Source organism: Mirounga angustirostris, unplaced genomic scaffold (assembly GCF_029215605.1).
Source record: "Mirounga angustirostris isolate CCGP_5_RB_7025 unplaced genomic scaffold, mMirAng1.0.hap1 SCAF_14, whole genome shotgun sequence".
In the NCBI taxonomy this organism is placed as follows: Eukaryota; Metazoa; Chordata; class Mammalia; order Carnivora; family Phocidae; genus Mirounga; species Mirounga angustirostris.
In genome coordinates this window covers 83,009,945-83,037,643 of record NW_026991722.1, presented here as the reverse complement: position 1 = coordinate 83,037,643, position 27,699 = coordinate 83,009,945, and the positions used below count along the sequence as shown (strand labels likewise).

Below are 27,699 nucleotides of genomic sequence, written 5' to 3'. Positions count from 1 at the left end.
TCTTTTGCTGGCTGTATGGCCTTGGGCAAGTCACTTCACCTATGAAAGGCTAATACCAACTGGTTTGTTGGAAGATTAAACAGGAGTAACATCTGTAAAAGTGCTTGGCATTGTGCCTCATCCATTTCGAGGGCTTCATAAGAGGTATCTACCATCGTCCTTACAGCCTTAGAAAGAACATGGGCTTTGCAGGCAGACAGACGGAATTCGAAGCCTGCCTTGACCATTTGCTGACTAGCCTGGGGTAAATTACTTAAGTTTTTTGAGTTTCATGTTCCTTAGCTGTAAAACGAGGCAGATAAATTACAGGAAAAACATCCTTTGGTCTTTCTGCCCCTTCCCAATGTACACTCAACACTGACAACACACTAGAAAAAGAGAAAGCAGTTAGGGTATGTGGGTGGCTCAGTTGGTTAAGCATCTGACTCGATTTTGGCTCAGGTTATGATCTCACGGTTCTGAGACTGAACCCTGTGTTGAGCCCATGTCAAGCTTGCTGAAGATTCTCTCCCTCTCCCTCTGCCCACTCCCCACCCCAATCCCACAGTGCGTGCTCTCGCTCTCTCAAAAAAAAGGGGGGGGGGGCAGAGAAAACTGTCCCAGGGCTTGGTCTGTCCACAGGCTGTCATGGAAGCTGAGTGAAAGACGTGCACTGGGAGGGAGACAGTCATGGCCTGGAGTTCCAGTGAAAGTGGAAACAAAACAAAACAACTGTTTATTTTTCCTTGAATGCACTGCTGGCTGAAATGGCCAGGCAGAGTTTTACAGAAATTCATTCCCTTAAACAAACATCCTGGCTAAAATGGACAAAAGCCCCAGGGGTGCCTGGGTGGCTCAGTCGTTGGGCGTCTGCCTTTGGCTCGGGTCATGATCCCAGGGTCCTGGGATCGAGCCCCACATCGGGCTCCCTGCTCGGCGGGAAGCCTGCTTCTCCCTCTCCCACTGCCCCTGCTTGTGTTCCCTCTCTCGCTATGTCTCTGTCAAATAAATAAAATATTAAAAAAAAAAAAAATGGACAAAAGCCCCTAGTCTTGTCACAGGAGAGCCCTTCGCAGCCAAGTGAGCCCCCGGGTCTCCCTTTTCCCACCCCATCACTTCACCTTTTTGCAATCAAGTTCAAACTCAATCTCAACAGAGTGTCACTGCAAATTGTTTATTAAAACACAAAGCAATGGACAGTGAAAAACATCCTGATTTTTTTACTTTTTGGTGGGAGTAGGGTGGGGCATGTAAAGGGTAGGGACAGACGGAGACAGCCCAGAAGGAAAGACAGCTCTATCCACCCCTACTGCTTTCCCGGGCCAGCCAGGTTCAAAGCCCCTCACTGTGCTGCTGTAAATGCATGTTGTGGCCACAGACAAAGAGTTGGTTTGACCTCTGCAGGGAGAGGATGGGAATCTAGGAACTACCAGGGCTACTATGAACTTGACACTATTCTCCAGTACTTGGTACAGAACAGAGCAGCCAGGCCCAATCTGGAGGGGCAGGGTAGGTTTCCTGACAAGCCAGGTTAGGCCGATAATGGTTGAAGAGGCTGCCCTGAGCTCAGAATGGGCAGCTGCTCCTAGCGTGTGAGAACATGGTGGAAGGAAAATCCAAGGAGGGGACTAATCCAGGGTCAAATTTCTTTTCATTCCCTGGATCATGACACACCAGGGAAGAGAAGAGTCAAGAACGCCTCATTCCTGGTTTGCCGTGAAGATCTCCCTGCCAATTCTCCCCTCCCACCTGGCAACTCAGCTCTCCTTTCCCGACAGTTGTCCTTTGAAAGGACGGAAAGCACACTTCAGTTTGTTGTTGTTTTCCCTCATACTGAAATAAAGCACTGAAGCTCAAAATAGAGGTGAGAATGAAGTTCTGCTTCTCCTGGTGCTATGTGCCCCCATCTCACAAGCCTGCCTGGATGTGAGAGGTGCCAGGGCCCTCCCTGCCAACTCTAACAGGACTACTGTTTCCCTGGCTGCCAGCACAATCCTGGCTCCTTGTTTTTATACTCCTGGGGGGGGTGGGGGGGTGGAAGGGGACCGTCCCAAGAGATCCATCCTGCTCTTTTCCTGCCAACCCAGCCAGTCCCCAAATCACCTGCTCTTATCAGAATGATTTGGCAACCAAAGGCAGGCTAGCCAAAAGGCAGCTGGAGAAGGACAAACTAGATCGGCAGCAAGCCACCCTTGTACAAAGAAACCCGCCCTAGCTGGGCAGCTGACCCACTGATGCCAATCTGGTCTCATAATAAAATGAGGAAACCTAGCCCTCTTGCCCCAGGAGAGGTCTAAATACAGAAAGAGTCCGAGCTCGGATGGATAGGGAGAAACTACTCTGATCTCTCTGAAGCTTGAACATTAAGGCTTCTTTGCAATTTTCTTAGAGCTCTTTGAACCCTAATTAGATCTTTCCATAGAAGAGAAGCAGACTTCTAAAATTTCTGAACACATCCCAGGTGTTTCTGGTTCTGCTTCTGCACTATCACTTAGCCTTACCCCAGGCTCCTTCCCCAGGGCCACAGCAAAAGGAGGCCCAAAGCATCTCCTCCTCCTTCCTTTTTGAACAGGAGCATCTGTTAGTCTCTCAGTTTGGAAAGCTCACCTGCTCTCCTAGGCCCTTTGGAGAGGCATGGAGGACAATATGACATGTTGCCACTTGATGCCATTAAGGCTCCTTGAGGCAAGAAGACACTTGAATTAGGTGAGAGCCGGCCAGCAAAGGGGAAGGGGAGAGAGGGATGGGGAAGCAGCCCCATGGCAGGGACTGAAAGACCCCTGCCCAGACCTGAATCTAGAGGGAATGCCCACCCTGGCTCAGAGCAGGAGAGGAAAAGGCACTGTGCTGACCGGGGGTGGGTCCTGCCCCAATCTCCAGGGAGGGTAGAGAACCTGTGGACTCTTTCCCTAGGCTTCCCAAGGTGAGCCAATTTCTAGAGAAAGGAGTATACCTCCTGCTGTTTTCTGAAGTTCAAATGAGATTCTAGAAGCCATGGCCAGGCCTTCTCAGGAGAAAGTAGAGGCAGGATAAAAAGGAAGAGAAATTCCTTAAAACAGAAGCTTCTCCAAAAAGATAAAGAAGTCAAAACACAATTCTGAAACTGGATTAAACAGTTTCCAGGCACAGAAAGGGGGGGAGGTAAACCTAAACTTCACCTCATCTCTTCAAAGTCTAATTGACCTCTAATGTGATCCCCCAATTTCAGGCCAGTATCTCTTAGGCAAACAGTGGGAAAAAGAGAACAAGGTCACACTCTCAAACCAGCCGGTGGCCCTGTAGGCCCTATGACCCCCCCCGGGAGTCTGACCCCACTGACATGTGAAGAGAACCATCTTTCAAGTCACCAGAATTCAAGATATCCACTGAGCAGCTTCTCCTCCATAGCGGAGACTTTATGGGAAAATGGACCTGGTTTAGGGGACATGGGTCCCACAGATTATTTCCTGGCACAACATTTCAGTCAGCGTGAGTAAAACCCACAACGGCCACCTGGCCCCTGACCCAAATCAGAGCTAGGCTGCAGATTCTCAGCCCATCCCCAGCAGACGTCTTTGTGTGGTCTACCCAGAAACTGAACCAAAAAAGGAGTTTCATCTTGGCCATCTGTTCTTGGCTTTGGCCAGCTGGGGTCAGGGAAATCTAAAAACCTAGGGGAGCATGGATCCAGTAGAAGTGCCCAGATATCCCTTTCCCCAGGCCTCAGTGGCATCCCTCATCACCTCCCCAACCCCAGTCTCCCAGCAGCGTGGCTGCCTGGTCCTCGCACTAGCTCAAAATATAGGCAGGGGAACACACAGTGCAAAAAGCAAACGATGAACAGAGTAATTCGTGACACACACAATACAAAAATAAAAATACAGAGTGCCCCACCCCACCCCTTTAACCTAAACTTCATGTACCTATATCATCTTGGAGGAGCCAAAAACAAAAAAAAAAACAAAACAAAAAACAAGCTTTCAAGTTCAGCATCCTGGGCCAGCTGTGACTGGCCCTGGGCAGCTCTGTTAGCTGGGTGGGCTTGGCTCCAGGGGACTCTACCCAGGCCCCCACCATACTTCTTCCTGTTTCCTCACTTCTCCTTTAGTTTTTGTGAGCCATAGAAAGATATTCCTTCCTTTCGGACACAAGCAGAGGAAAATGCCCATCCCTATCCCTGAGCTCAGGGGAAAGAAGTGGGCTTGGAAACAGGAGTGGGCTTGGAAGCAAAGCTGCTTGGCTTACAGTACCATTAGGAAATGGCCCCAGGAGCCAGGGTTTCCTTCTGAGACTCTGAGTCACTGAAGGGATGGGTTGAGGTGAGGAGGCGGGACCCCTCCTTCCTCAGAGACCCAGGCAAACTAACAAACAAGGCAAAATGGAGGCAGCACATCCTCCTTCCTCATCTCGTCTCCTTCGCTGGCAGTGGACTACAGCTGTGGGGACTTCTGATGGAAGACGAACCGAAGCCACTGTCAGAAGCTCAGTCAATAGGATGTCCACTGCCCCAGGCAGGGGGTCCCCAGGATCAAGGCCATAGGATGCCATCCTTTAAAGCAGGGAGCTTTGTGAAGCACTCCAGAAGTGTTCCTCTTACTGCGGCCTCAGGCCACAGCCATCCAGATGCCTGACTCAATACCCTACTACTGAGGCCTAAGTCACAGCTAAAATAAAGGGCTCCAACTCTCAAAGGACTAAATGCTGGCCCAGAGTAACTCATCAAGAGTCAAAACCCAGGACATGAGCCCAAAGGCTACTTACTTTGTCACATAACAAACAGTTCAAATATATGGAGCTCTTTAAAAACATTAAAAAAAAAAAAGACAAAATTAAACACATTCTAAAATGATGAGCTTTGTCTGAGATTCTATGGTGCTCCAGCCCAAGCAGAAGCTAATCCTGCTGCCTTCCATCCACAAAATTCCTTGTAGCTTGGCTGGGTCCTCCCTCATTGCTGCCCTAACTGGGAAAAGGATAACAGTGACCAGAAAGGAAGAGAACAGGGAAGCTTCATTTCCTGCAGAAGTTTTTCCAGGGAATTTAAGACAGACACTTAGATGCTAAGGTTGGCTTCAGAGCTGCCAGGACTATGGCTGACTGGAAATCTTTCAGCCCCGTCACACCAAGAACTCAACTGTAACTTGGATAGGGAGATGAAAGGGCAGAGGGGCATACTATTAAGATCAGTGAGAGGCACCCCCGGGCCAGATACCATCAGTCTAGCTCTGTGGGGCAGCCCTGGGCATAAACCAAAACTGGTTGACTTGTGCCACAGACACAAGATGGGAAAAACTAACATCAGACACTAGACAGACACTCTAAACAGTGGTCAGTCACTTAGTAGGGCTCAAGTCTCTGAGGTGGCTCTTAAGTTATGCTAACATAAGCCTTTTCTAATCCAAAGACCAGAAGAGACTTTTAAGGTCAAGTGTTGTGTTGCTGCAGGCTGGAAAGCATCCCTGTCCCCCGGCAGCAAGACCCTACAGAGGGGCCAGTAAAAGAACTGCTGGGTCAGGTCCTCCTGGCTGCTGGCTCAGAGATCCAGGGAGGGAAGTACCAACAAGGTGAGGTGGTAGAGAATAAGACATTCAAGCAAAGGGAACCCCAAATCCCCATGTCTCCTTCCCTTCTTGGCAATAACTTAGCAGGATGACTGGGAGAGAGAGAAGGGATTTCAAATGAGCCAGATTAAGGGGGGGAAATGAGAGGAAATCAAGTCCCCAACAGGCACTGAAATTAAAATGATTTGTTGTGGTAACAAGTCAGAGGCAACTTGAGGACCTGACATAAACTATTCGTCTTGGATACCAGACAGTCCTCTAACTGGCACATGTCAGGGAGACAAGCAATGACAAAGCGCAAACACTTAAGGTGGAAGCATCATTAGGCTGAAACCAGAAAGGCTTCCAAGTAAGGAAGTATCTACTTTTCTTTCTTTTTTTGTTTAATCCCCCCCTGTTTTCATCTTTATCATACAAATTATACACCTTCACACATACACAAAGCACACACACTTTCAATCCCAGGACATCTGAAAACTTATCTGGACATCACTTCGGAACATACCCAACTCCCAGCGCTGGTCTTCTCAGGTAATAAGATGACATTTCCCTGCTGTTAATTTCTAACCTAAAAAAAGGAACCATGTCTGCTCTGGGTTCAGAGTTCTTTCCACTAGGTGTGCAGACGAGGATCCTTGAACGTGTAGGATCCGCTTTACCCTAAGTACCCTGGAGAGGAAAGAGACGGCTGGGGCCAGCCACAAAGAGAGCACAAGGACTGAAGCGGGGCTGGGACCAGTGGTGGATGAGGGCTGCTCTCTACCCACTCTGCCTCCTTTTTTCTCCTTTAATTTTTGTGTGTGATTTTTGTCTGTTTGTTTTTTTTGTTAATCACTGTGAAAAATACAGAAACCAAAACGAGTATGTTTGGTTTCTTTCCCTCACCCCTCCACCCAGTTCAGGATGGTATTTGTTCTCACAACCGGCAGAGGCAGAAGAGGGTTGGAATGAAGACTCCGAAGGCCACCAGGATGGGAAACATGAGGCTGCTGTTGTCCGAGGCATAGGGGTTGGGCGTGCGGGGGCCTGACTGCACCCGGTTCTTATTGGTCTGTCTTTTGAGGTTAGACCCTTCATCGTATTCTTCTTCTTCCTCCTCCTCCTCTTTCTTCTCCAGTCCTGGATGAGGCTGCAGCTTTGGTACATCTGACACGAGAAAACAGAGGCCTGTTAAGTAAGATCCACGGCATTTGAGTGAGACCCTTAAGAGCCGTAAATGAGCCACAACAAAGAGATGCTACGACCTATGCTGGGTCCACAGGGAAAAAAAAGAAGTAGCAGAAATAGCTCCTGGCCTAGAGGATAGCAGATTGCTGCAAACACTTAGTCTTCTTTAGATTTAACTAAAACACAGTAAAAGCCCTGCGCCCAGGGAGGTTCGCTATCTCCCCTTCCTGTCCTACTTCTTCAGAACCACGGGAGGACCAGATTGAACAGAGACAATGACCCGACACCCAAAACTTAACCTTTTCAAATCCCTCCTGCAGCCTCCGCAATCCCACATTCCCTTCTGATTCACAAAGCAACTGAGGAAAAGCTGAGCCACAGAGCCTTGGGTTGTTAGCACTCACTACCGCTCTGCTCTGCCTCCTCCTTAGGGGATCAAGCTACAAATCTGTTTTTGTGGCAAGACTTCTGCCTAGATGTCAGAATACCAGCATCTGGGGACACATCAAGACAACAGGATGAGCCCCCTGGTGCATTCAGGATGAGTTGGGAAAATGTACAGAGGTGGAATGGAGGTGAAAAGTCACTTAGACACAAGCTTTCTCTGCAAAAAATAAGCCTGGGAAGCTGGTGGGTAGGATCATCGCAATGCTGAGAAAGCGATACACCCTAAGGCTGGATCCCAAGAACAAGGAGACATTGGTAAGTAAACTTTTGTCCAGTACAGTCCAGCAATTCTGGACTCTCTCAGAGCATACCAAAATGCTAAAGGACTCCTCCTCCTTTTGTCTTTTCCCTTTTTGCTCCCAGGAAATAGATGTCAAAGAAAGAGAATATGGACAAGTTTTAGGCAATTCCAAAAGACTACAAGGTCAGGGCACACCAGTAGGTACCATTATTAAGCCAAATTTACAGTGAAGTTAAAGAAATTTGTCCAAAACCAAAGAGCTGATTAAGTGGCAGCAACAAAATTTGAACACAGACCTTACTCCAAAGCTTATGGCCAGCACCATGCTACACTTCATCCCCATCCATCTGGCTCTGGATTCCCCACAATTTGGCTTTAAGTGTTCTCACAAGAGTGATCAGCTAAATTATTCCCCCAAGGGTTTCCTCAACTATATCCTTCAGCCCAAGGAAAAAAGGAGGTTAAAGACGCCACTTACCATCCACTGTCCCAGCCATGATGTAGAGTGCACAAACTTTGGGATTGTCATAGTACCCCTAGGAAATGGGAAACCATGGTCAGCACCACACAGCAGTAAACATTCCCCCTGCACCCATTCTTTTATTAAACATTTCCTCAGCAGGGAGGGCAGAGGGAGAGCATTACCTTAACAAACTCGATGTAGAGTTTCCCTGTGAAGGTGGACACCTCCCCTTGGACACTCAGCTTCCCCTTTCTGATGCTCATAGGGATGATTTCATCATGAGCTGTGCTGTGCCCAACACGATCAAAGATATCCAAGTCCTTCACCACAACATGGCCATTCAATCGCACATCAAATACCTTCCACAATTAAAAAAAAAGAGAGAGAGAGAGAGAGACAATGTCAAAACCATCAGCTTCATACCCCTTTAGCAGCTGGACATTACCTGCCTGGATCTTCAAGTTCAGAAATAATTTTTAAAATGACAGGGCTGGATATAGTCAAGGGTACCAAGTTCTTTACATGAGCTAAATCAAAGCCAAGTTCTTTCACTGTCCTTAGGAACAAAGAATACAAACAAAAAGCTCAACATGGACAGAAGGAAATTCGCAAGAGACAGGAAAAGAATAAGGCTAAATACAAGAAAGTGCTGACAACCAAGGAAGACAACCAGGATCAGTTAGTTGCCAAGAACTAAGATTCTGGCATTGCCTTCTGTCACCAACCCCCAAGGCAAGTGCAGCCTTGTGAGCAATGGGACATTGCTTCTCTAGGGGCAGAAGGAATCCAGCTTTTCCTCAAAGCTCACCTGTTCCTCCCTTCTGGGGAGGCTCTTACATTCTCTGGCCCATAGCAGGGGACTATCCAAGAGTGGCAATGTCCCACTGACCAGGCCTCACCTTCTGCTGGGACTGTGCAAAGTAGACCTCGGCAAATTTCAACACCAGCACATAATCCCCCTCCTCCTTAATGGGCACTTCGTAGCCAAAAGTCTCCTCATTGTACCGCTCTGTTTGATACAGGATCTGGTCCTCCGGGTTGGAACGCAGGATTGGCAGTTTCATACCGTAGTCAGAGGCTATGGACAAAAAACAAGAGAAACCACATCAGAGGCAAGACACACAAAAAAAGGAGAGACCCCAGAACTGCTAGCCATTTCCAGGGCAATGCGAGTAACCTTCCCAGGGGAAGGGGCCACCCCCTATCCGCCTGGCTCTAAAGAGACCAGACACAAAGGCAAGAATTAGAGAGCCATTACCAAGGAAGAGTAAAGTGAGAGAAACCAAACACTAATTACCCCAACAGCTCCCTAACCCTCAGAGTAGAACTTTTTAAAAGCCTGTTAAAATGACTTTCCTCAACTGCACAGAGAGTGACAGGAAGAAAACAGGCGATAGCTACAGTTCCTGGCTCCCTGAGAAGGGGAACTTCAGAGAAAGCTCATAAAACAGGGGGGGATGGCCAAGAACTCTGCAAGATGATTAAGTTCAGAGAATGTGTGTGGTTTGTTTTGTTTTGTTTTTTTCATTCAGAAAAGCTCAAGAGTCTAAAACAAACAGGCTATGTTAGGAAAGTCATTTCTGCATTGTCTTTATTGCAAGTAAGATACCAGCTTAGTTGCTTTTTATAATTTTCATTCACAAAGTTCCAAGGCTGGTAAAGAGAAACATGCTCATAAGAAGGGTGTGATGCTAATTTCCTTTACATGCAAGCACCTTAATTCTCACAAACTCACAAAACTCAACCTCACCTACTCTCTCTTGCACATTCCCTCAGTTAAACTGAAAGAAGAAAAAAAGTTCCTACTGTGTCCCCAGCACCTAACAAGGTGGCTGGCACATAAAGAGGCACTTAATATGATTTGCTGAACTAACAAACAGCAACAAAGGAGGTGCCTGCACAGCAGTGAAGCCATGCTATTCTCTCCACAGGGCTAGAGCCATCCTATAGCAAGAAAAAAATCTGCCAAGGTCCTACTGGCACCTCTGGCCTAAGATGCCCAAGTCCTTGGGGAGCCACCTTTCCCATGTCATAGACTGACAAGGAATAAGGCAGGGTAAAAGTAAAAAGACGCCTGGGTGGCTCAGTTGGTCGAGCATGTGGCTCTTGATCTCAGAGTTATGAGTATTCAAGCCCCACTCTGAGCATAGAGCTTACATTAAAAAAAAAAAAAAAAAGGTAAAAAGTTACATATCTTGGGTCGGTATCAGAAGAGCGGAAAACCTCTATTGCCCCCAGCCCTCTTCCCCAGCCTTGGTAGAAGACAAAACTATGTATGTTTTTCTCCTGCTCCATAACAAACTAGACTGGGGTCTTTCCTCAAACATAAGACACCAACCACACTCCAGCCCCAGAGGTGAATAGCTATGCTTCCTCCTTCGAAAGTAGCTTCTCTGATTCCTTTATCATGTAAACACAATGAGGCTTTCCAGTGCTCCATAAATCTACTTTCCAAACTACAGACTTAGCAATGATTTTGGTACAGGCCCAGTCGCTCCTCCAGCCCGGAATTAAGATTTCAAAACCACCTTCCAATCTCACACAGTGACTCTGAAGACATTTGGCACCTAGGTCCTTTGGGAGATGTCCAAGAGCAGTCATCCCTGGAGCTTTACCTTCTGAATCATCAAAACTCCAAGGGGATCTTTTATCTCCAAGGGAGGTAAAAGAGTAACTAAAAGAGCCAGTGGCTAAGGTCAAGCCCTCAAAAAAATAAACATAACTGTTAACAGTTCCTGTAAGGGGACAGTTAGCCATGACATCAGATGGACCTGATGAGACAATGCAATAGGAAACTCACTGCCCTTTTGTCTTCAGACCTTTTTCTTCTTATTTCTTCTCAAGAAATAGCACTACAAAGGATGTACTGCCAACACGCCTCAGCTCCTTCCCAGGCTCAAACCATTACACCAGGGCACAAACCCATAAAGATTAAAAGACTGCTATTTCTCTTCCACTTGAGTTCTAAGAATTTCCTTCTTCCATGAGAACCATGATCCTTACAAATTTGGAACATTAACTAGATTTGATTTTTAGATACACAGAAAATTTTGTGCATGTGTGGGGAATTTTTTTTTTTTCTTGCCGAGTGGAAAAAGTGAGAAACTGACAGTAATGTAATCTGTAACAGCCTCAGTCTCACAACTAAGAAAACTCAGCCATGTGAATAAAAACTACTTAACAACCTTGGAATTACCTTTAAATATTTTCCCTTTAAAGCCCAAGTGGCTTTCCCAAGAGATCTGCCACATGTAAAGTTGCATTTGCCCAAGTCCCAAGAGATGCAGCAGCAAAAAGGATTTTTTTCTTTCCCCCTTAGACTTTATGTATTCACAGCTAAACAGCTTTCTCTAAAATACAGTGAAGTGCACACAATCAGCACACTGCTGAAGTTGGCACAATATAGTTCAGACAGTTAACCAGAAAGGAAGGGGGCCAAAGGGCCTACATTATGTCTGCTGCTAAGATTCTTAGTTCAGGACAATGGAGGAGCCAGGCTGCTCGAAAAATTCAGCCCGTTTTATAAGACAGGCCTGGATCTGAATCCTGGCTCTGCCACCTATGACGGGGTTTGGAACAAATTATTTTCTCCAGGTGTTTTTTCACCTGTAAAATGGGGGCTACAACCCACTTAAATTCTCTACCTATGAAATTCTACTACTTGGAGGGCCTGAAGATGAAGCCTGCCTCTTAGGTGACAGTACAGGGAGAGAATTCTAAACAAATCCCATGGCCTTCAGCAAATCAGAGGGAGCAGTGACTCTCATCCTCTTTTTAGTTCTTATCTCCCCAAAGCCAAATCCCTCCCCAGCCAAAAGGAAGGTTGCCCAGAAAAGGGTCTTCCTTAGGCTTGCAGAATCAGTAGTCTGATAGGCTCAGGCTCTAAGCTACCTTTTTACCCCTCTGGAATCATGATATGCCCTACTTGTCACTTCATGTAAAAGGTCACTGAGCACAGAAAAAGATACACTTTAACCCATTCTGGACAGAAGAGTTTTCAGACTCAGGGCCACTGATTTCTAAAGCATCGTAAGTTATACTAAAAAAGGAAAACAAGGCCCAGAGAGGTAAAGTGTGTTCTTCAAGGTCATACAAATGATCAGCAGGTATCTTTCTATGAAGAGGAAATAGCCTCTCCCAAAACCAAGCCAAGTTTTATGCTCTCAGGCCAAATAACCAGGTCTTTTCCTCCTCAGTCAGGAGGAACCCACAATGAGCAAGTTGAAAAGAACCCAGAATGTTCAGCATGCCAAAACCCCAAGTTGAGCACTGCCGAAGCATAGTGGTACTACCATCTGGTGAAGCACACAAGTTGAAAAAGCCTTTCCCAAGCTGTAAGTATCTCCGATGAGCACTAGCTATCCTCAAGGCAGAAACGAATTTCAATAAATATTATGGAGTGCCTTTGAAAGCAAAGGCCACTAGGTGCCCTAGGCCACTCAGTTACAAGAATGCTGAACTACAAAGACACTACAGAGAAACACCAAGTTCAAAAGCAGGCCAAACCCTTATCTGGATTAACTTGGCAACAAATACCTGAATTCAGTCAACATAAAATGAACTTCCTTCAGCATGACAGAACAGTATCAGAGGCATGTGGCAAAAGAAATAAGACATACAGCTCCTACCGCAATTAGTGGAAATAGCTGCATGAGGCAAGGGTCTCCAAGTACCTGGCACATCCTCCTAAACGGTGCCAGAGAAGGGAAGGCAGAGTGAACAGCTACACCTCCCTCTGTGGTGCCGACTCCTTAGCACAGAAAGAAACTAGAGTTGCCTCCCGAGAGTGGAAGCTGAACCACATCTCAGGCCCAGATCTAAGGCCACCAAAAATTACTCTCAGGAACCCAGTGTGCAATGTTGCAACAGGCTGGTCCAAGCTGCAGCTGACAACCAGCCTCCACTCTTCATCTACCCCTTCCTATTGCTACAATTCATGGTCCACGTTTGTCATACTCTCACAGAGTGGAGCAGGGAACCTGTTTATAGAGTGCCCCAAATGTCGGGCTCCAGTACACATGGGCTTGGGTAGGTCTCATGTAATTTTACCTGCTACAATAAGCTCCAAAGAAAGTGCAACCATGAACCAATAACCGAAGGACACAGAGACTGGATGAATGCTGACAAGCACCAGCACCTCCCCCGCTCCACCCCCAAAATCACCTACACCAGCAAATTAAAACCAGGATTTCCGAATAAGAGGAGAAAGAAGCTGGGAACTAAACCTGTATGGTCTTAGCTTTTTCCTCTGCACAATAAACCTAATAGGATAATGTAACCTATGTGAAGCCTGGTATCTGTTAAGTGAGAGAAACCATCTGCACACTGTCCTCACCACTGCTATCTCAAGAGGCAAAGTCCACAAATGGTCTCTAGTTTCCTCAAGGGCTCCTTCCTCCCTGCCCACACCCATGAGGAAAGAGGAAGGGTCCAGGATGGAGATAGCAATGACCTCCTGCTTAAATATCAAGTCTGGCTTTGGCTGCTGTTACAGCTGCTAAAGACTGGAGCCCTGACTCAGCTGAACCCAAGCTACTGAGACCTACATGCCAGGGCTAACTAAATTCCAAGACAAACATAGAACTTCAGAAAACAGCCCTGTGTCCCAACACCCTCACATGTATGGAAGCAATAAACTCGCTAATATAACAAACTCCAGGACACTGCAATTATCTTGGAAGAACTAAGTTAAACCCTTTCCTAAAGGCAAGAGCCAAATCTGGGCATCGTGGAAAGAATGAGAGAAAGTCTGTCTCTTGGTTTTCTGGAGATGGCATACTGCCAATTTGGCAGCCTCTGAACCCAGCATACAACATAAATCTCCTTCCAACACATGAAGTAAGGAACTTCCCTCTTAAACCTGTTGTCCAATCCCACTTACAGAAGAAACAAGAGTCTAGAGCAGATTTTCCCAAAGTCTGGTCTGGGGATGACCAACATCAGAAGCCCCTGGTGCAGAAAGGTGGGTTTAATCTACTAGGTCTGGAAATTGCATTTTTAACCAGCTGCCCTGGCTATTCTTACCCTAGCTTTGAGAACTGCGCAGCTCTCTAAAAACCGCTGTTGCTCGTCAGTTAAGTCAAAATCATTTTTCCCATACATTGGAATCATACCTCTCAAGGCCACTTAGGGTAGGCTCTACACACTCTGGAACCCAATACTCAGATCTTACACTGGCTGACCCAGTTGACACTCTATCAGCCTCACGTGCAGAATGGCTTCAATATAACCACCCTCTGGGGTGGCCTCAACTTCCACCTTTAAGCACACATATTCCTAGCTCTAAAAGGGGGGCGGGAGGAGGCTACAATCAAACTTTCCTGGCCCATCCTCTTCGAAGATTCCTTCCTATGCTGGCTAAGAATCAAGCCCCGTTCCTGCAGAAGGGGTAAGAAAAGCGGCTCGTTTCTGGGATGGCAGGAATCTACCAGGAACTGTCTTGATAGGAGAGCAAAACCACCCAGGCCTGGGGCTCTGATAACCTACAACAACCCGTGAGGCCTCGAGGTGGCAAGAGGCCGCCCTCGTCTTTACTTTCCCAGATCGGGTGGAAGCGAGGGGTTAAGAAAATGCAGGATGTGAGGTCCAAATATAACTTCTCGCCAACTCTGCCTCAATTGTTCTTCGTAGCTTCGAGCCAGCGCCAGGCTCTGAGCTCGGACCGGGTCCCAGGAAACTGCTGAGAGAGACACTTGGCTCCAGAGACGTGGCCCCAGGGTCGAGGAGGGGGCTCAGGGCCCGCAGCCCTCGGCCGGCTGCTCCCAGCACGGCAGGCCCCGGATCCCACTGCTCGGCTGAGGGGCTCTCACCTCGGCCCACCCGGCCTTCCAAAGGGTCCTTGCGGAAGTGGATCCCGTGCACGTCCACATGCGCCTCGCCGCCCGCGTTGACGGCCCAAATGACGCTCTCGGGTAGCCCGGCCCCCGCGGAGCCGACCACGCCGAGCCCCGGCCCCCGGAGCGCCGGCAGCAGCAGCAGCAGTAGCAGTCGCAGGAGCGCCACCGCAGCTCCCTCAACCGCCCGGGCCCCCAGCATGGCGGCCACCACAGCGGGGGCAGCCTCCGCCGACCCTCGTCCTCAGCCGGCCGCCAGGCCGCCCCGGACTCAGAAAAACAGCACCACGGGCCGCTCTGCCTCGGCCGCCGGGGACATGTCGCTCTCAGGCCTCCTTCTCAGCCACGGGTGCCGCCTCCCACCTCAGGAACAACCTACCCCGCCGCCCAGCCCCCGGCCACGACGCTGCAGCCAATCAGCGCCCGACCCTCATTAATTACCCATAACCCCGCCGAGAAACGCCCGTTCATTGGCTGCCAGGCGAGGGAAAGGGCGTGGCTACTCCCAGGCGCCGGCCCAACCATCAGGCTCGAGAGGGAGCGCGCGCACAGGTTGGGAGTTCGGTTGAAGCGGCGGTTAAATGCGGAAGTGGCGGGGTGCAGCGCCCAGGCGGCCCCGGAATCCCGCAGCTGAATAGGAAAGGTGGCCTAGGAGGGAAGGTTTAGAGTAGGGCGCACTGACACGTCGCCAACACTTCCGGTGCTCCAGATCTTGGGACCGAATAGGCTCCCGAGGGGGCGTTGCTGACTTTCCCGCCCCCTCTTCCTTTCTCAGGGAGAGGCATGAACATAAGCTCTAGTAGGAGTGTACACTCTTCCGACCTGAGCCTCAGTCTTTTTCTCCTTGTGAGGCAGAGAACCCATTCTCCCCTAGAGAGGCCACAAGCACAGCTCTTCAGAGCACGCGTCCCACGAGGACAACACCCCGCCCCCACCCCTTAGCGGGCTCAGGGCTTGTGGTAGCGTCCAGGCGGCCGTCCAATCAGAAGGCTCCAACACAGCGGAAATGCGTGGCCTTGGGGGGGAGGGGCTCCAGCTACCCGTGTATCCATGGCGACAGCCTCGGCCCCGCCCCAGCGACTCGGGGACGGCATCGGGGCTTCCCCCACGTTGGTGTGGACAGTCGAGCGTGGTGCCCAGTCTGGAGGTGTATGCTCGACCGGAGCTCCTTCTCTGCTCCGTGGCAGTTCACCCAGCATTTTCCTACATTGGCGATCCCTGCGCTGCGGTCGCTGTCCGAACTCCCCACTTTTCAGAGACAGTGAGGCCCAAAGAGGGTCGCAGAGTTGGCCAAACGGGTGACACCGCAAGTTGAGGGCAGAGCCAAGGCAAATTCCGCAAATATTTTTTTGAGACCCTACTACTATGGTTGGCAGATTTAGCAGATAAAATACAGGAAGCCCAGTTGAATTTGAATTTCAGATAAACAAATGGGACATACTTATATGAAAAAATAATTCATATTTTGTTTAAAATCCAAATTTAACTGGGATTTTTGCATTTTACCCGACAACCTTACCTACTACATGCCAGGCAATGGGCTTTGTGCAGCAGTGAACAAAAACACACCCAGGGTCCTGAATGAGAATTGCAGATTTTGAACTACCCACAGCTCAATTATTTAGTTAGAACAGAGATAAAGAAACAAAATGGGATACCAAAATGGAGAGCATCAGTGAAGAATTTAAATGCCCCATAATTCCTTCCCCAGCCCCCAGGGTCAGACCCCACAGGAGTAACTTTTAGAGTATCCCCTCTTGGTCCCACTTCCCCCCTATATTATATGGCAAGGATCTGGACTAGCTTGCTCCTACAGCCATGTTTCCCGCCTCAAGGCACCTCTGGAGTCCTGCACTCGGGTGTCTTATCCCACTCTCCACTCTCTCAAAACTTGTCTTTGGAGGAACCTGGTAAGTCAGCTCTTGAATAGCCCTCAGGGCGGGGGTGTAGTGCAAATGGGGATCAAAGGTACAAAGAGGTGATGGGGGGCTTCTTCCCTCCCCGGCAGTTGCCCTTCAGAGCCCATGTTCTAGCCCACCCCCTACACCACCTCCTGGAGCTCATGTTTATTTTATCCTTAAGGCAGCCTAGTCCAGGAGAAGCTATCACAAAAATGGATTAAATCTTTGGGGAGCCCTCAAAAGACCTAACCTATGCCTCCTCTCAGTTCCCCAGAGCCTTGGTCACCCCACGAGATAAATAAGATACTTGGCTAGCCCCCACTGGGCTCCTCAGATTCCATTCCTGGCTGGGCTACCTGTGTACAAAGGAGCCTGGCCCGGTTTTTTGAGATTCAGTAGCTGGTGGATTAGACTACCTCTTAGGTAAAACAAGAGTTCTGAGACCCGGAGGCAGGATGAGCATGGAATCTGAGCTAGATTGCCTGGGTTCTAAGCCCTGCTCCACCATTTACTCACTGTGGCCTTGGGCAAGTTATGTACCTCTCGGAGTTTCGGTTTGCTCAACTGTGGAAGTAGTAGTTCCTACTTTGAAGGCTAGATCTGAGGTTTATAGAAGATAATGCAACCATTTGACCCAGCAATTTCACTCCATTTTACCCAAGAAATGAAACTAGTGTCCACACAAAAACTTGTACACGAATGTTCATAGCAGCAAAAGTGGAAGCTACCCAAAAGTCCATTAACTGATGAATGGATAAACAAAACTTGTATATCTATATAATAAACTATTTTTGAGCCAGAAAAAGTAATGAAGTACTGATATACACTACAACATGGATGAACCTTGAAAACATGCTGAGTGAAAGAAGCTAGACCTAAAAGGCCACAAGTTGTATTACTGAATTTATATAAAATGTTCAGAATAGGCAGATCTATAGAGACAGAAAACAAATTCATGGTTGTCTGGGGCCGGGGGAAAGGGAGGTGGGGGGATGATAGCTAAAGTCTTTTTTATTTTTTAATTTAATTTTATTTTTTAAAGATTTTTATTTTATTTATTGAGAGAGAGAGTGATAGAGGGAGAGCATGAGAGGGGGGAGAGTCAGAGGGAGAAGCAGACTCCCCGCCGAGCAGGGAGCCTGATGCGGGACTCGATCCCGGGACTCCGGGATCATGACCTGAGCTGAGGCAGTCACTTAAACAACTGAGCCACCCAGGCGCCCTAAAGTCTTTTTTAATAATTTACTTGAAGCCCACAGCACCCTCTCAGGATAGAGAACTTGCCGTCCATGGAGTGACAGGAACTGAGATTTTGGGGTCACACAAAACTGGTTCAGTTCCTTTCTCAGTGGCTTCCCAACTACATCTGTTACTGCTTTTCTCTGTAATGACCTCTTTCCTAAAATGCATATGATCATCCACCTCACAGTTGTAAGGATTAAACGAGGAAAAAAAAAAAATAGACACCTAACAATGAATTATCTGAAAAAAGAAATAAAGAAATCTATTCCATTTACAACAGCATCAAAAATAATAAAGGGGGGGCAACTCTCTCGGGTCCCCTCCCTTCTCAGGAGCTTGTACTACCACTTTACTATCACTCAACAAACTTGCTTTGCTGCCTACCAGTCCATCTGCTCTACCTCTTCATTCTTCGAAGCGGCATGACCAAGAGCCGTGCACCATGAACACTGACAGAGAAAAAAACAATTTTATTTATTTATTTGACAGAGAGAGACACAGCGAGAGGGAACACAAGCAGGGGGTGTGGGAGAGGGAGAAGCAGGCTTCCCGCAGAGCAGGGAGCCCAACACGGGGCTCGATCCCAGGACCCTGGGATCATGACCTGAGCCGAAGGCAGATACTTAATGACTGAGCCACCCAGGCACCCTGGTGACTTCTCTTTTCTTTGTAATATAAGAGGCAAGGCCATCTGCTGAAAATGCAAAGGAGAAAGGCCTAAAACTAGAGCAGGAACATGCCTGGATGAAGACTTCAGGATTCTTCCAGAACAATGTGATGAAGACAGAGCAACAGGGTGACCTACAATGTTGGCAGCAATTATGGAAATAATGAATTATAAAATCTTAGCGGGAGGAAGTAAAGACTCGCGAGGACCAGTGGGTCTGGAGAAGGATGGTCAGTCCTTTGGAAGGCCTGATGAGTTTGGATTAGCTGCTACTCAAGAGTTCAGTTTGTCAGTTAATGTTAGGAAATAAAGCTTAAAATGTGAAAAATAAATAAATAAATAAAGGGCCACCTGGGTGGCTCAGTCAGTTAAGCATCTGACTCTTGGTTTCAGCTCAGGTCATGATCTCAGGGTCCTGAGATAGAGGCCCACCTCTGGCTCGGTGCTCAGTGGGGAGTCTGCTTAGGATCCTTTCCGTCTCCCTCTGCCCCTCCCCCTTGTGCGTGCAAACTCTCTCTCTCTCTCAAATAAATAAATCTTGAAAAAAAAATAAAGTATTTGGGGATAAACTTAACTAAGTGAAAGATCTCTACTCCAAAAACTGTAAGACATCAGTGGATGGACTGGAAGAACTAATACTGTTAAAATGTCAATACTACCAAAAGCCATCTATAGACTCAGTTCAATCCCTGTCAAGATTCCAATGGCATTTCTTTACAGAAGTAGAAAAAAACAGGGCGCCTGGGTGGCTCAGTCGTTAAGCATCTGCCTTCGGCTCAGGTCATGATCCCAGGGTCCTGGGATTGAGCCCCACATCGGGCGGGCTCCCTGCTCGGCGGGTAACCTGCTTCTCCCTCTCCCACTCCTCCCCCTGCTTGTGTTCCCTCTCTCGCTGTGTCTCTCTCTGTCAAATAAATAAATAAATAAATAAATAAATAAATAAATAAAGTAGAAAAAAACACTCCTAAAACCACAAAAGATCCCAAATAGCCAAAGAAATCCTGAGAAAGAAGAACAAAACATGAGGCATCACAATTCATGATTTCAAGCTATTCTATAATGCTATAGCCATTAAAAAAAAAATTTGGTGTACATCAATGATTTCTCACTAAAATTGGAAAAATACAAAAAAAAATTTTAATAGACATCTTTGTTTGTTTGTGGAAGAAAAACACACTTTTTGTGGAAAATATAGACAACTCAGAAGAGAACTTTAAAAAGATAAAATTCACTATAATTCCATCCAAAAGTGGGATAAGACCTGTAAACCTGGGCCCTGATGGACAGTTTCTCTATAACCCTTACTTCCCACCCACTTATTCTCACAACCACCACAAGAAGTTGGGAAAATAATGTCCAGCATTTTGCAGATGAGAAGCTAAAGTTCAGTAGGGTTAGGTGATTTGCCTACACAATGAGGGCCAAAATCTGTTTTTTTGGTTTCTCATCTAGTACTTTGCCTCTGAACCTCTTAGATACCACTTGGTGCGAATCGCAGCTCTGCCATTAAAATACTGTGTGACTTTGGGTAAATGAATTCATCTCTCTGAGCCTCAGTTTCCTCATCTGCAAAATGGATAGAATAATTGTACATACCTTGTAGAATTGTGAAAAATAAAAATACATATTTTAAACAAGAAAAACAAAAAGGACATGTTTTACAAGCTAGCATGGTGAGACCCTGAAGCCCACAGCTAAATGCTCAATAAATATTCGTCATGGGTGTTTGGGGGCATAGAGCCCTGGATTCAAAGCCTAGCTCTACTTTTGTAGAGCTGTGTGGCCTCGGGAAAGTCATTTCTCCTCTCTGGGCCTCAGTTGCCTCCTCTGTGCAATGGTAATAATTAGAAGATCCACCATACTAGGGTGATAGGAGCCCTTAACAGAATGCCTGGCCCATAGTAGGCCCTCAGTGAACAGTAGCTATTAATCACATAAAAAGAAATAATTATAACATATAATACTGGCAACTGAATAAATAGAAAAGGTCTTGGCTAAAAAGTTGGGAAAAACCCTCCCACACACAGGAGAAGGGAAAAACCAAAGGGAACCAGAGTTCAAAAGTGGAAAACGGAACAGCTGCTGGTAAGCCCCCAGAGGCAGGCACCTTGACCCACAAAACTGAAAAGGGGTGTGTCTTCCTGAACAGATAAGGATCAGAAGAACAAAGCATTCTATTAATTAAGTCTTGCCTATTTTAAGTTTATGGAATATTCTTTCCCTTAAAGATAAGCTCACAATTAAAGTTCAAAAGGTAAACACAGAAGGGGGGGGCAGTCCTGCCTTCTGCTCAGCAACCCCTGCCAGCCCTTGGACTCAGAGGTGGGTGGTCTGGTCCCAAAGCCAAGTTTCCTCACCCAGGGCCTCTAGCAGCCAGACAGCAGGGGACCAGATCTACCCAGAGAGCCTGGGAACCAGCCCCATGGTGTCTCCTGGTCCTGGCCCCCAGCGAGCAACTGGAACTGAACTTCAGGGGAGGGAGAATAGACTCGGCTTTTCCTCACTTCCCCCAGGAGGATATGAGTCACAGGGAAGAAGTCAGGCAGGACTAGAGTTGCCTAGGATGTGGACAGAAAAAGCAAGCGCCTTCCCATCTATGTGGCCTTGGGCAAGTCACTTCCTTTCTGCATCTCACCTGTAAATGAGGTGATGACAACCTTCAGCCTCCTAAGATTGGAATGAGGATTATAGAAAGTAGACTTCAGGAGAGTGCCTTCCATGGTCATCGTAAGTGTTCCACATAAGCTAAATGTTCTTATTATTTACCAGATTCTTTTCATTGTGTTGAGGACACAATTTATGGAGCCAGGAACATCAGGGAGTGTTTACTGTCTACTCGAGGTGTAAGCTTGGCAAGTCACATCCCCTCCCTGAACCTCAGTTCCCTCATCTGTAAAATGAGGTGATTATAAAGATGGAGTGAATTGATGAATAAAAAAAACTTAACCTATACCCAACAATACCATGTAAATAAATAAAGTTGCTGCTTTCTCCTTTCTGTTCCCTCTCCTGGAGCTGGGCAAATTAGGGAGGCAATAAGAAATATGATAGGCAGTGCTCACACATTGGACTGTAAATGGCTAGTTTACTTGCAGCTATCCCTTTAGACCAGAACTTTCTATCATGATGGAAATGTACTACATTTTCTCCATCTAGTACAGTGGCCACTAGCCCCCTATGGCTATGGAACATTTGAGATGGGGCTGGTTTGTCTGGGGAACTAAATTTTTATCCCATTTTAATGAATTTAAATTTAAATAGCCACATGTAGCTTGTGGCTACCATGCTGGACAGCAGAGTTTGGATTGTAAGCTCCATGAGACCAGCCATCAGATGTCTTTTTGTCCTTATATCCCAAACACCCAGCAGAGGACCTGGCACATAGTATGTGCTCAGTGTATATTTGTTGACTGAAAGAATTACCAGAAGCAGAACTGACAAGAGAACATTCCAAGATCTGTTTCCCTCTTCCTGCGAAGTTCCCAAGACTTACCTGTAAAATGGGGATAATAGTGATTTCTCTCTCCTAGAGGTATAATGAGAATTCACAAGTTAATATTTGTAAAGGGCTTGATAGAATGCCAGCAACAGAGCTGGTGTTGTACAAGTGTTTGTTAATTAAAATAAAACCCATCTAGGGGCTCCTGGGTGGCTCAGTCTTAGTTAAGCCTCCGACTCTTGATTTCAGCTCAGGTCCTAATCTCAGGCAATGAGATTGAGCCCCGAGTCCCAGCTTCGTGCTCAGAGGGTAGTCTTCTTCTCTCCTTCTCCCTCTGCCTCTGCCCTCCACCCATCCCCTCTCCCAGCTCGTGTTCTCTCTCTCCCTCTCTCAAATAAATAAATAAATCTTTAAAAAAAAATACCTAGCCCAAGTGACTTTGTCTTTTTCGGAATGTATCCATTATATTTAAATTAGGTTGCATGTGAAAGAAAATTTCACAGTAATAATGGCTTAAAAGACACAGAGGTTTTTTCTCTCTGGTAAAGGACTCTGGAGGGGGTGCTCCTGCAAGGTGTCAGGGACTCAGGCTCCTTCTATATTGACGTTCCATTGACTCCACCTCAACACTGACTTCCTCATGGTCCAAAATGGCTGCTCAGGCTCCAAGCTTCAAGTCCACATTCCAGCTAGCAAGAAGGAGGAAGAAAGGCAAAGGAACCCAGGTCTTCATTTTAAGGACACTTCCCAGAAACTGCACACACTTCTATCCCATCAGCCAGAACTTGGGTACAAGGCCACAGCGAGCTGCAAAGGAGGCTGGGAAATGTAGTCTTGATTCTGAATGTCGTAGAAATCGAGAGTTTTATTACTAAGGAAGATGAAGAGAACAATGTTGATGGACACCCAGCAGTGTCTCCACCGAATTCGAGTTTCACCCTAGGATTTGTTTTTTTTTTAAAGATTTTATTTATTTATTTGAGAGAGAGAGACAGCGAGAGAGGGAACACAAGCAGGGGGAGTGGGAGAGGGAGAAGCAGGCTTCCCGCCCAACAGGGAGCCCGATGTGGGACTCGATCCCAGGACCCTGGGACCATGACCTGAGCCGAAGGCAGACGCTTAACGACTGAGCCACCCAGGCGCCCTAGGATTTGGTTTTCAATGGCTGTTTTCACACCTTTGTAGCTACTAATGCACATGTGTATGGGACTCTCCAACCCACATTGGGCTTTCATGTCTGCTACCTGATCTGACCACTAAAACCCTTCCAGGCAAATACGTTGTTAATTGTTGCTATGGTTATTATTTCCCCTGGAACGGATGAGAAAATGGAAGCTTCACCAGCTAGCTCAAGGTCCCAGAGATTGTACATGATAGGTCAAGGACAAGAATCTAGGTCTGTCCAGCTCCCAATCTTTGGTCTGTTTCCCATTCCACGGCACATGCCTTCATGACTTCACGGTCCCCCCCAGCACAAGGAAATGATCCAAAAAGACTCCACACTGAGTAGATCGGGACCTGAGGTCCGGGGAATCACCAGGGACGGGGTCTAGAGCCCTTCCTGCAGGTGAGGGTAGCAGTCACAAATGGCTGCCCCCCTCTGCACCCCCTCGCTCATATCCATCTGACAAGTATCTACTGGGCATGCAGTACGCACTTGGCCGAGTGCAAGGGGTTCAGGAGACCCAGCGGAGAACAGGTCAGATAAGATCCTGCACTTCTGTCCCGCACAAGCAAGGCAGGGAAGACAGATGATAGAGGGGCGAACAAATATATTTATTTATATATCCATGGATTTTGTCCATCTATTCAATAAATAATTGCTGAGTACTTACTAAACACTGGAGATACTGCAGTGAGCAAGGCACAGGTGGTCTCTGCCAACACAGAGCGTCCGTTCTCGTGAGGGGCAAGGGGTGCCACATAATAAGCAGAAAACCAAAAATATAATAAAATAAACATAGTATGTCAGGACATGAATGTCATCTATCTCTAACTAGCATAAGTGGGATGTGGCCATGGCTTCCTACCTTCCTTCAATAGGGAAGTCAAGGGGATACTGAAGCACAGCCCCCCAAAATGAGAAGGATCCAGCTATAGGAAGTGCAGGGCAAAGCATTCTAGGCAGAAAGAACAGCACTGTGAGGGCCTTGAGCCAGGTCCTCTACTTAGCATCGTGCAGGGATCATCACTTTACCACCACCGCACCAGGCAGACACTATTACTAATAACAGATAATGAGGCTCGAAGAGGAAGACGGACTCCTTGAACACATCCATCCCTTAACGCCTTCATGTGGCAGAGCTGGGATTCGAACGCAGGTTCATGTTACCACTGGAGCCCGTGCCTCAGTCGTGATACTCAGCCCCTCTGTCCTCTAAGAAAGACGGGCATCACCAGAGCACCTCCAGAGGGGATGAAGGGATATTCTGGCCCTGCAGCTGATGCCACAGGCACAGCCAGCAGCCTCGGGGCCACCTGGCAGGACCATGCTGCACAAACAGTCACTCCCTGGTCATAGAGCCAGATCCCAGGTTTAAGCTGAGTATCTCGTCACTGTCGATGAGAGGCTCCACCACAGCCATTACAGGATACCCTAGCTGGCTCTCTTTGCCTCTTTCCTCGAGACAGGATCATGGAAGCATGACGACATATGGGAGAGACGGGTAGGGAAATGGGGAATAACAACACAATAATAATAGCAAAAACTTTTATAATGCTTCCGGTGCTAGCTACCGTCCCAAGGGCTTCCGTTATGCTAACTTGCTTAATCCTCAAAATAAGCCTCTAACTTCACCCCCATTTTACAGATGAGGAAACTGAGGCCCAGAGGGTCTTATCACTTACCTAAGATGGCACAGCTGATAAATGGCAGAGCAGGGATTTGAACCCAAGTGGCTGATTCCAGAGCTCACACTTCTTTTAGCCTTATTATGACAAAAGAAGACAAACAGAAAAACACACAGAACAAATGTATAACCTTGTGAATTGTTATAGTGCAAACACCCTTTTAAGCAGCACACAGGTCAAGAAATAGAACTTTGCCAGAAACCCCAGGAGCCCCTGTCTGTGCGCCCCTCCCAGGCACAGCCCCCTCCTGCCCTCTCTCTAAAATCAACCGCAATTCAGATTTTTATAGGAAGAATTTTTTTTTTTTTTTTAGGAAGAATTCCCTGTGTTTCTCTGCAGTTCTCTCACCGAGTGCGTATCCCTAGTCATTGCTGGTTAGTCAGCCCAAATTTGGTACCTTTTAAGTCTCTTTCAATCTATACGTTCTCCCTCCATCCCTCTCTTTTCCTTGTAATTATTTATGGAAGAGCTTTAGTTGTTCGACCTGTGGCTTTTCCCAGCCTGGATTTTGCTGGTGGAATACGCCCAGTACAACTCAGCACGTTGCTCTGTCCTCTGAATTTCCTGCCAACTGCCCGCTGGATCTAGAGGCATGCTCAGACTCAGGTTCTATCCTTCTGGCAAGGTCCAGGGAGGCGGAGCAAGGGGGGAGGCATATTCTTCCATCAGGGGCATGGAATGTCTCTTTTCTTCTGTCTTTTGATCAGAGCCCATGCCATTAACCACATTGCTATAGGGATGCTTCCCAGTGTCCTCAGCTGCTCTATGATTTGCTCCACCCCCTGGACATATCTGTCTCCAAAAGCAAGCCTTTTATAGGCACCACGGTTGCTGCTGCCGAGAGCCTGGCTGGCGCTTGAAGGCAGCCCTTCAGAGGTCCCACCTGAGCTTCTCCACACTCCAGGGGCTGCGGTGGATGGGGCCCTGCCTCCCTGATGAGCATCACCTCTGTCTGCTTCTCCCTCCAGCCCAGTTCACCAGGCAGATGGAATTCTGCGTCATTTCCCAAGAGACCCAGGCTCTCCCTTACCGCTCGGCCTTTGCTCATGCTGTTGCCTCAACCAGAAACACTCTTCCCCTCACCTCTTCCGACTGAGCATGGCTGATCCTTCGGGTCCTAGCAAATCTGTCCCTCCCACCCTACCCCCACCCTGCCAGATTACCTTTTACAGAGCCTCATTTCTCCTAGGCTAAACTCGTAAGTAGCCTCGTAAGCAGCACCAATGCCACTACATTATACCTGCTTGTTTTCTTAACCATTTTCCCTGCTAGAGACAGGGACCCTAGCCCCGGACCTGGCATACAGTAGGTGCACAGTAAATGTCTGTCCAATGCATGCATGCACCAATGAATGAATTGGACTTTACGAATCACATGGAGGCAAATCCAGGCTTGGACTGAAGGACCTTTCAGACAATGAGAGCCCTTCTAAGATGACACACACCCAGTTGCCCCACCCCCCCGGGGTGGGTAGTTAAGCAGTTGTGTGGTGCAGATCACAGAAAGAATTCCCACCTGGGTGGCTCAGTCGGTTAAGCGTCTGCCTTTGGCTCAGGTCCTGATCCCAGGGTCCTGGGATCCAGCCCCGTGTTGGCCTCCCTGCTTGGTGGGGAGTCTGCTTCTCCCTTTCCCTCTCCCCCTGCTCCTGCTCTCTCTCTCTCTCTCAAATAAATAAAATCTTAAAAAAAAAAAAAAAAGAATTCACACCTGGGATAGAATCCATCTAGAAAAATGAGTCTTGGTTCTTGGAACATAGCAGAATTTTCTCTTCAATCTTACTAGGAACCACTAAATATAAGCCAAGTTCAAGAGGAGGAGTTCGTGTTTCAGCCCTGGAGGAGGCAGAAGCCCAGCCCCTGGGCTTTCCCTTGTCCTGAGCACTAGGGTTTCTCTGAACAGTGGCCTGCCTGTATTTTCAAGTTGCTTTATCATAGCCACTGTGTCTGCGATTAGGAAGCCACCACACTGGGGAAAGAAGTGTCCTAGCTGACACCCTAACTCCACCCTATCCCTGTGGTGCCGCCGGGGGCTCATCCCTTCTTCATACCCACAGAAGCCCTCTTTCTATGAACTGCTCCTCTGGGCCCCCAAGGCCATCCCATTTCTGAAACCATGTAGATCGGAGGGCTCCGGGCCGAGCCAACCCAACAGAGGAGCAAGCAGAGCTGCAGGCCTGCCTTGCGGGGCGCGGAGCCAAGGGCTTAGTCTCGGAATTGGATTACGAGAGTGAATTTAGAACTCCCAGCAACAAACCCCCCCTCCTCCCCAGCCTCAGGGACACGGGGATTACCCAGGCCTCTGGCCGGGGGCCCTCGGTCCTTCCCACATTCCCTGCCAAGTGTGAGAACAAGGATCCTGCGGCTGCTGTGCATGAGGGCAGGGATCTCTCCACCCAGCCCCCACTTCCAGCCTTTGGCCCACAGCCTCCCCCCACCCCCACCCTGCTGCCTGGGAACACACCTGCCTCCCACGTGTCTGGGACTTACAGCAGTGTCAGTCAAATTGTGGCCCAGCAATTAGGAGGACTCACTTCAGTGCCCTTTCCTGGGGATGAGCCTTTAGTTCCGCCAGAATCCACCGCCTACTTCTATAACCGTGGCTGTGGAATTCAATGCTTTGGTGAAATGCATATTCTCTGGCAAAACTATTCATTACTCTCATGTCATGGGTGCTCTTGATTTGTTGAGGCTTTTAAAAGCCAAAGTATGGTCCTCGACTGGCAGCAAGGACCCCCCCTGGGAGCTTGTTAGAGATGCACGTTCACGGACCCCACTCCAGACCCTGAATCGGAATCACTAGAGGGGGGCCCAGATCTCTGGTTTAACAAAGTCTCCAGGTGATTCTCACACGCCACAGCTTGAGAACCACAGGCTCGAAGTACACGGGTCCGTCCCACACACCTGTCTGATTTCACACTAACCCTGTCAAAG

At 47.9% G+C, this 27,699-nt stretch overlaps 2 protein-coding genes across 4 annotated transcripts in view; both read right to left on the bottom strand.

The window, feature by feature from the left end:
- Positions 1-1,218: 1,218 nt before the first annotated feature.
- Positions 1,219-27,699, bottom strand: part of RNF10 (ring finger protein 10) — a 129,883-nt gene continuing 103,402 nt past the window's right edge. Inside the window, exon 16 of one of the 2 annotated variants that reach the window (XM_054510485.2) lies at positions 1,219-5,923. In XM_054510485.2, coding sequence (XP_054366460.1) covers positions 5,778-5,923 — 146 coding nt within the window. In that variant the 3' untranslated portion in view covers positions 1,219-5,777. The remainder of the gene's footprint in view (positions 5,924-27,699) is intronic. The other variant, XM_064578500.1, reaches the window with a different exon arrangement.
- Positions 2,555-15,017, bottom strand: MLEC (malectin). 2 transcript variants are annotated; one of them, XM_045887495.3, is made up of 5 exons: positions 14,647-15,009; positions 8,737-8,915; positions 8,020-8,196; positions 7,853-7,910; positions 2,555-6,665 (listed from the first exon to the last, which is right to left on the bottom strand). In XM_045887495.3, exons 1-5 carry the CDS (start codon positions 14,870-14,872, stop codon positions 6,436-6,438), a joined length of 870 nt encoding a protein of 289 aa, XP_045743451.1. In that variant the 5' UTR covers positions 14,873-15,009; the 3' UTR covers positions 2,555-6,435. The 2 variants fall into 2 exon arrangements, with proteins under 2 accessions (XP_045743451.1, XP_064434571.1); XM_064578501.1 differs by lacking the exons at positions 7,853-7,910; positions 8,020-8,196 and having other exon boundaries at positions 14,647-15,017.

What these genes read in the sequence shown, in the direction of transcription:
- MLEC (XM_045887495.3), bottom strand. Translation starts at nt 14,872, where the DNA reads ATGCTGGGGGCCCGGGCGGTTGAGGGAGCTGCGGTGGCGCTCCTGCGA. An exon ending in TTGCACAGTCCCAGCAGAAG is followed by an intron (nt 8,197 to 8,736) that starts GTGAGGCCTGGT and finishes TAATTGTGGAAG; the next exon opens with GTATTTGATGTGCGATTGAA. An exon ending in TCTACATCGAGTTTGTTAAG is followed by an intron (nt 7,911 to 8,019) that starts GTAATGCTCTCC and finishes CCCATTTCCTAG; the next exon opens with GGGTACTATGACAATCCCAA.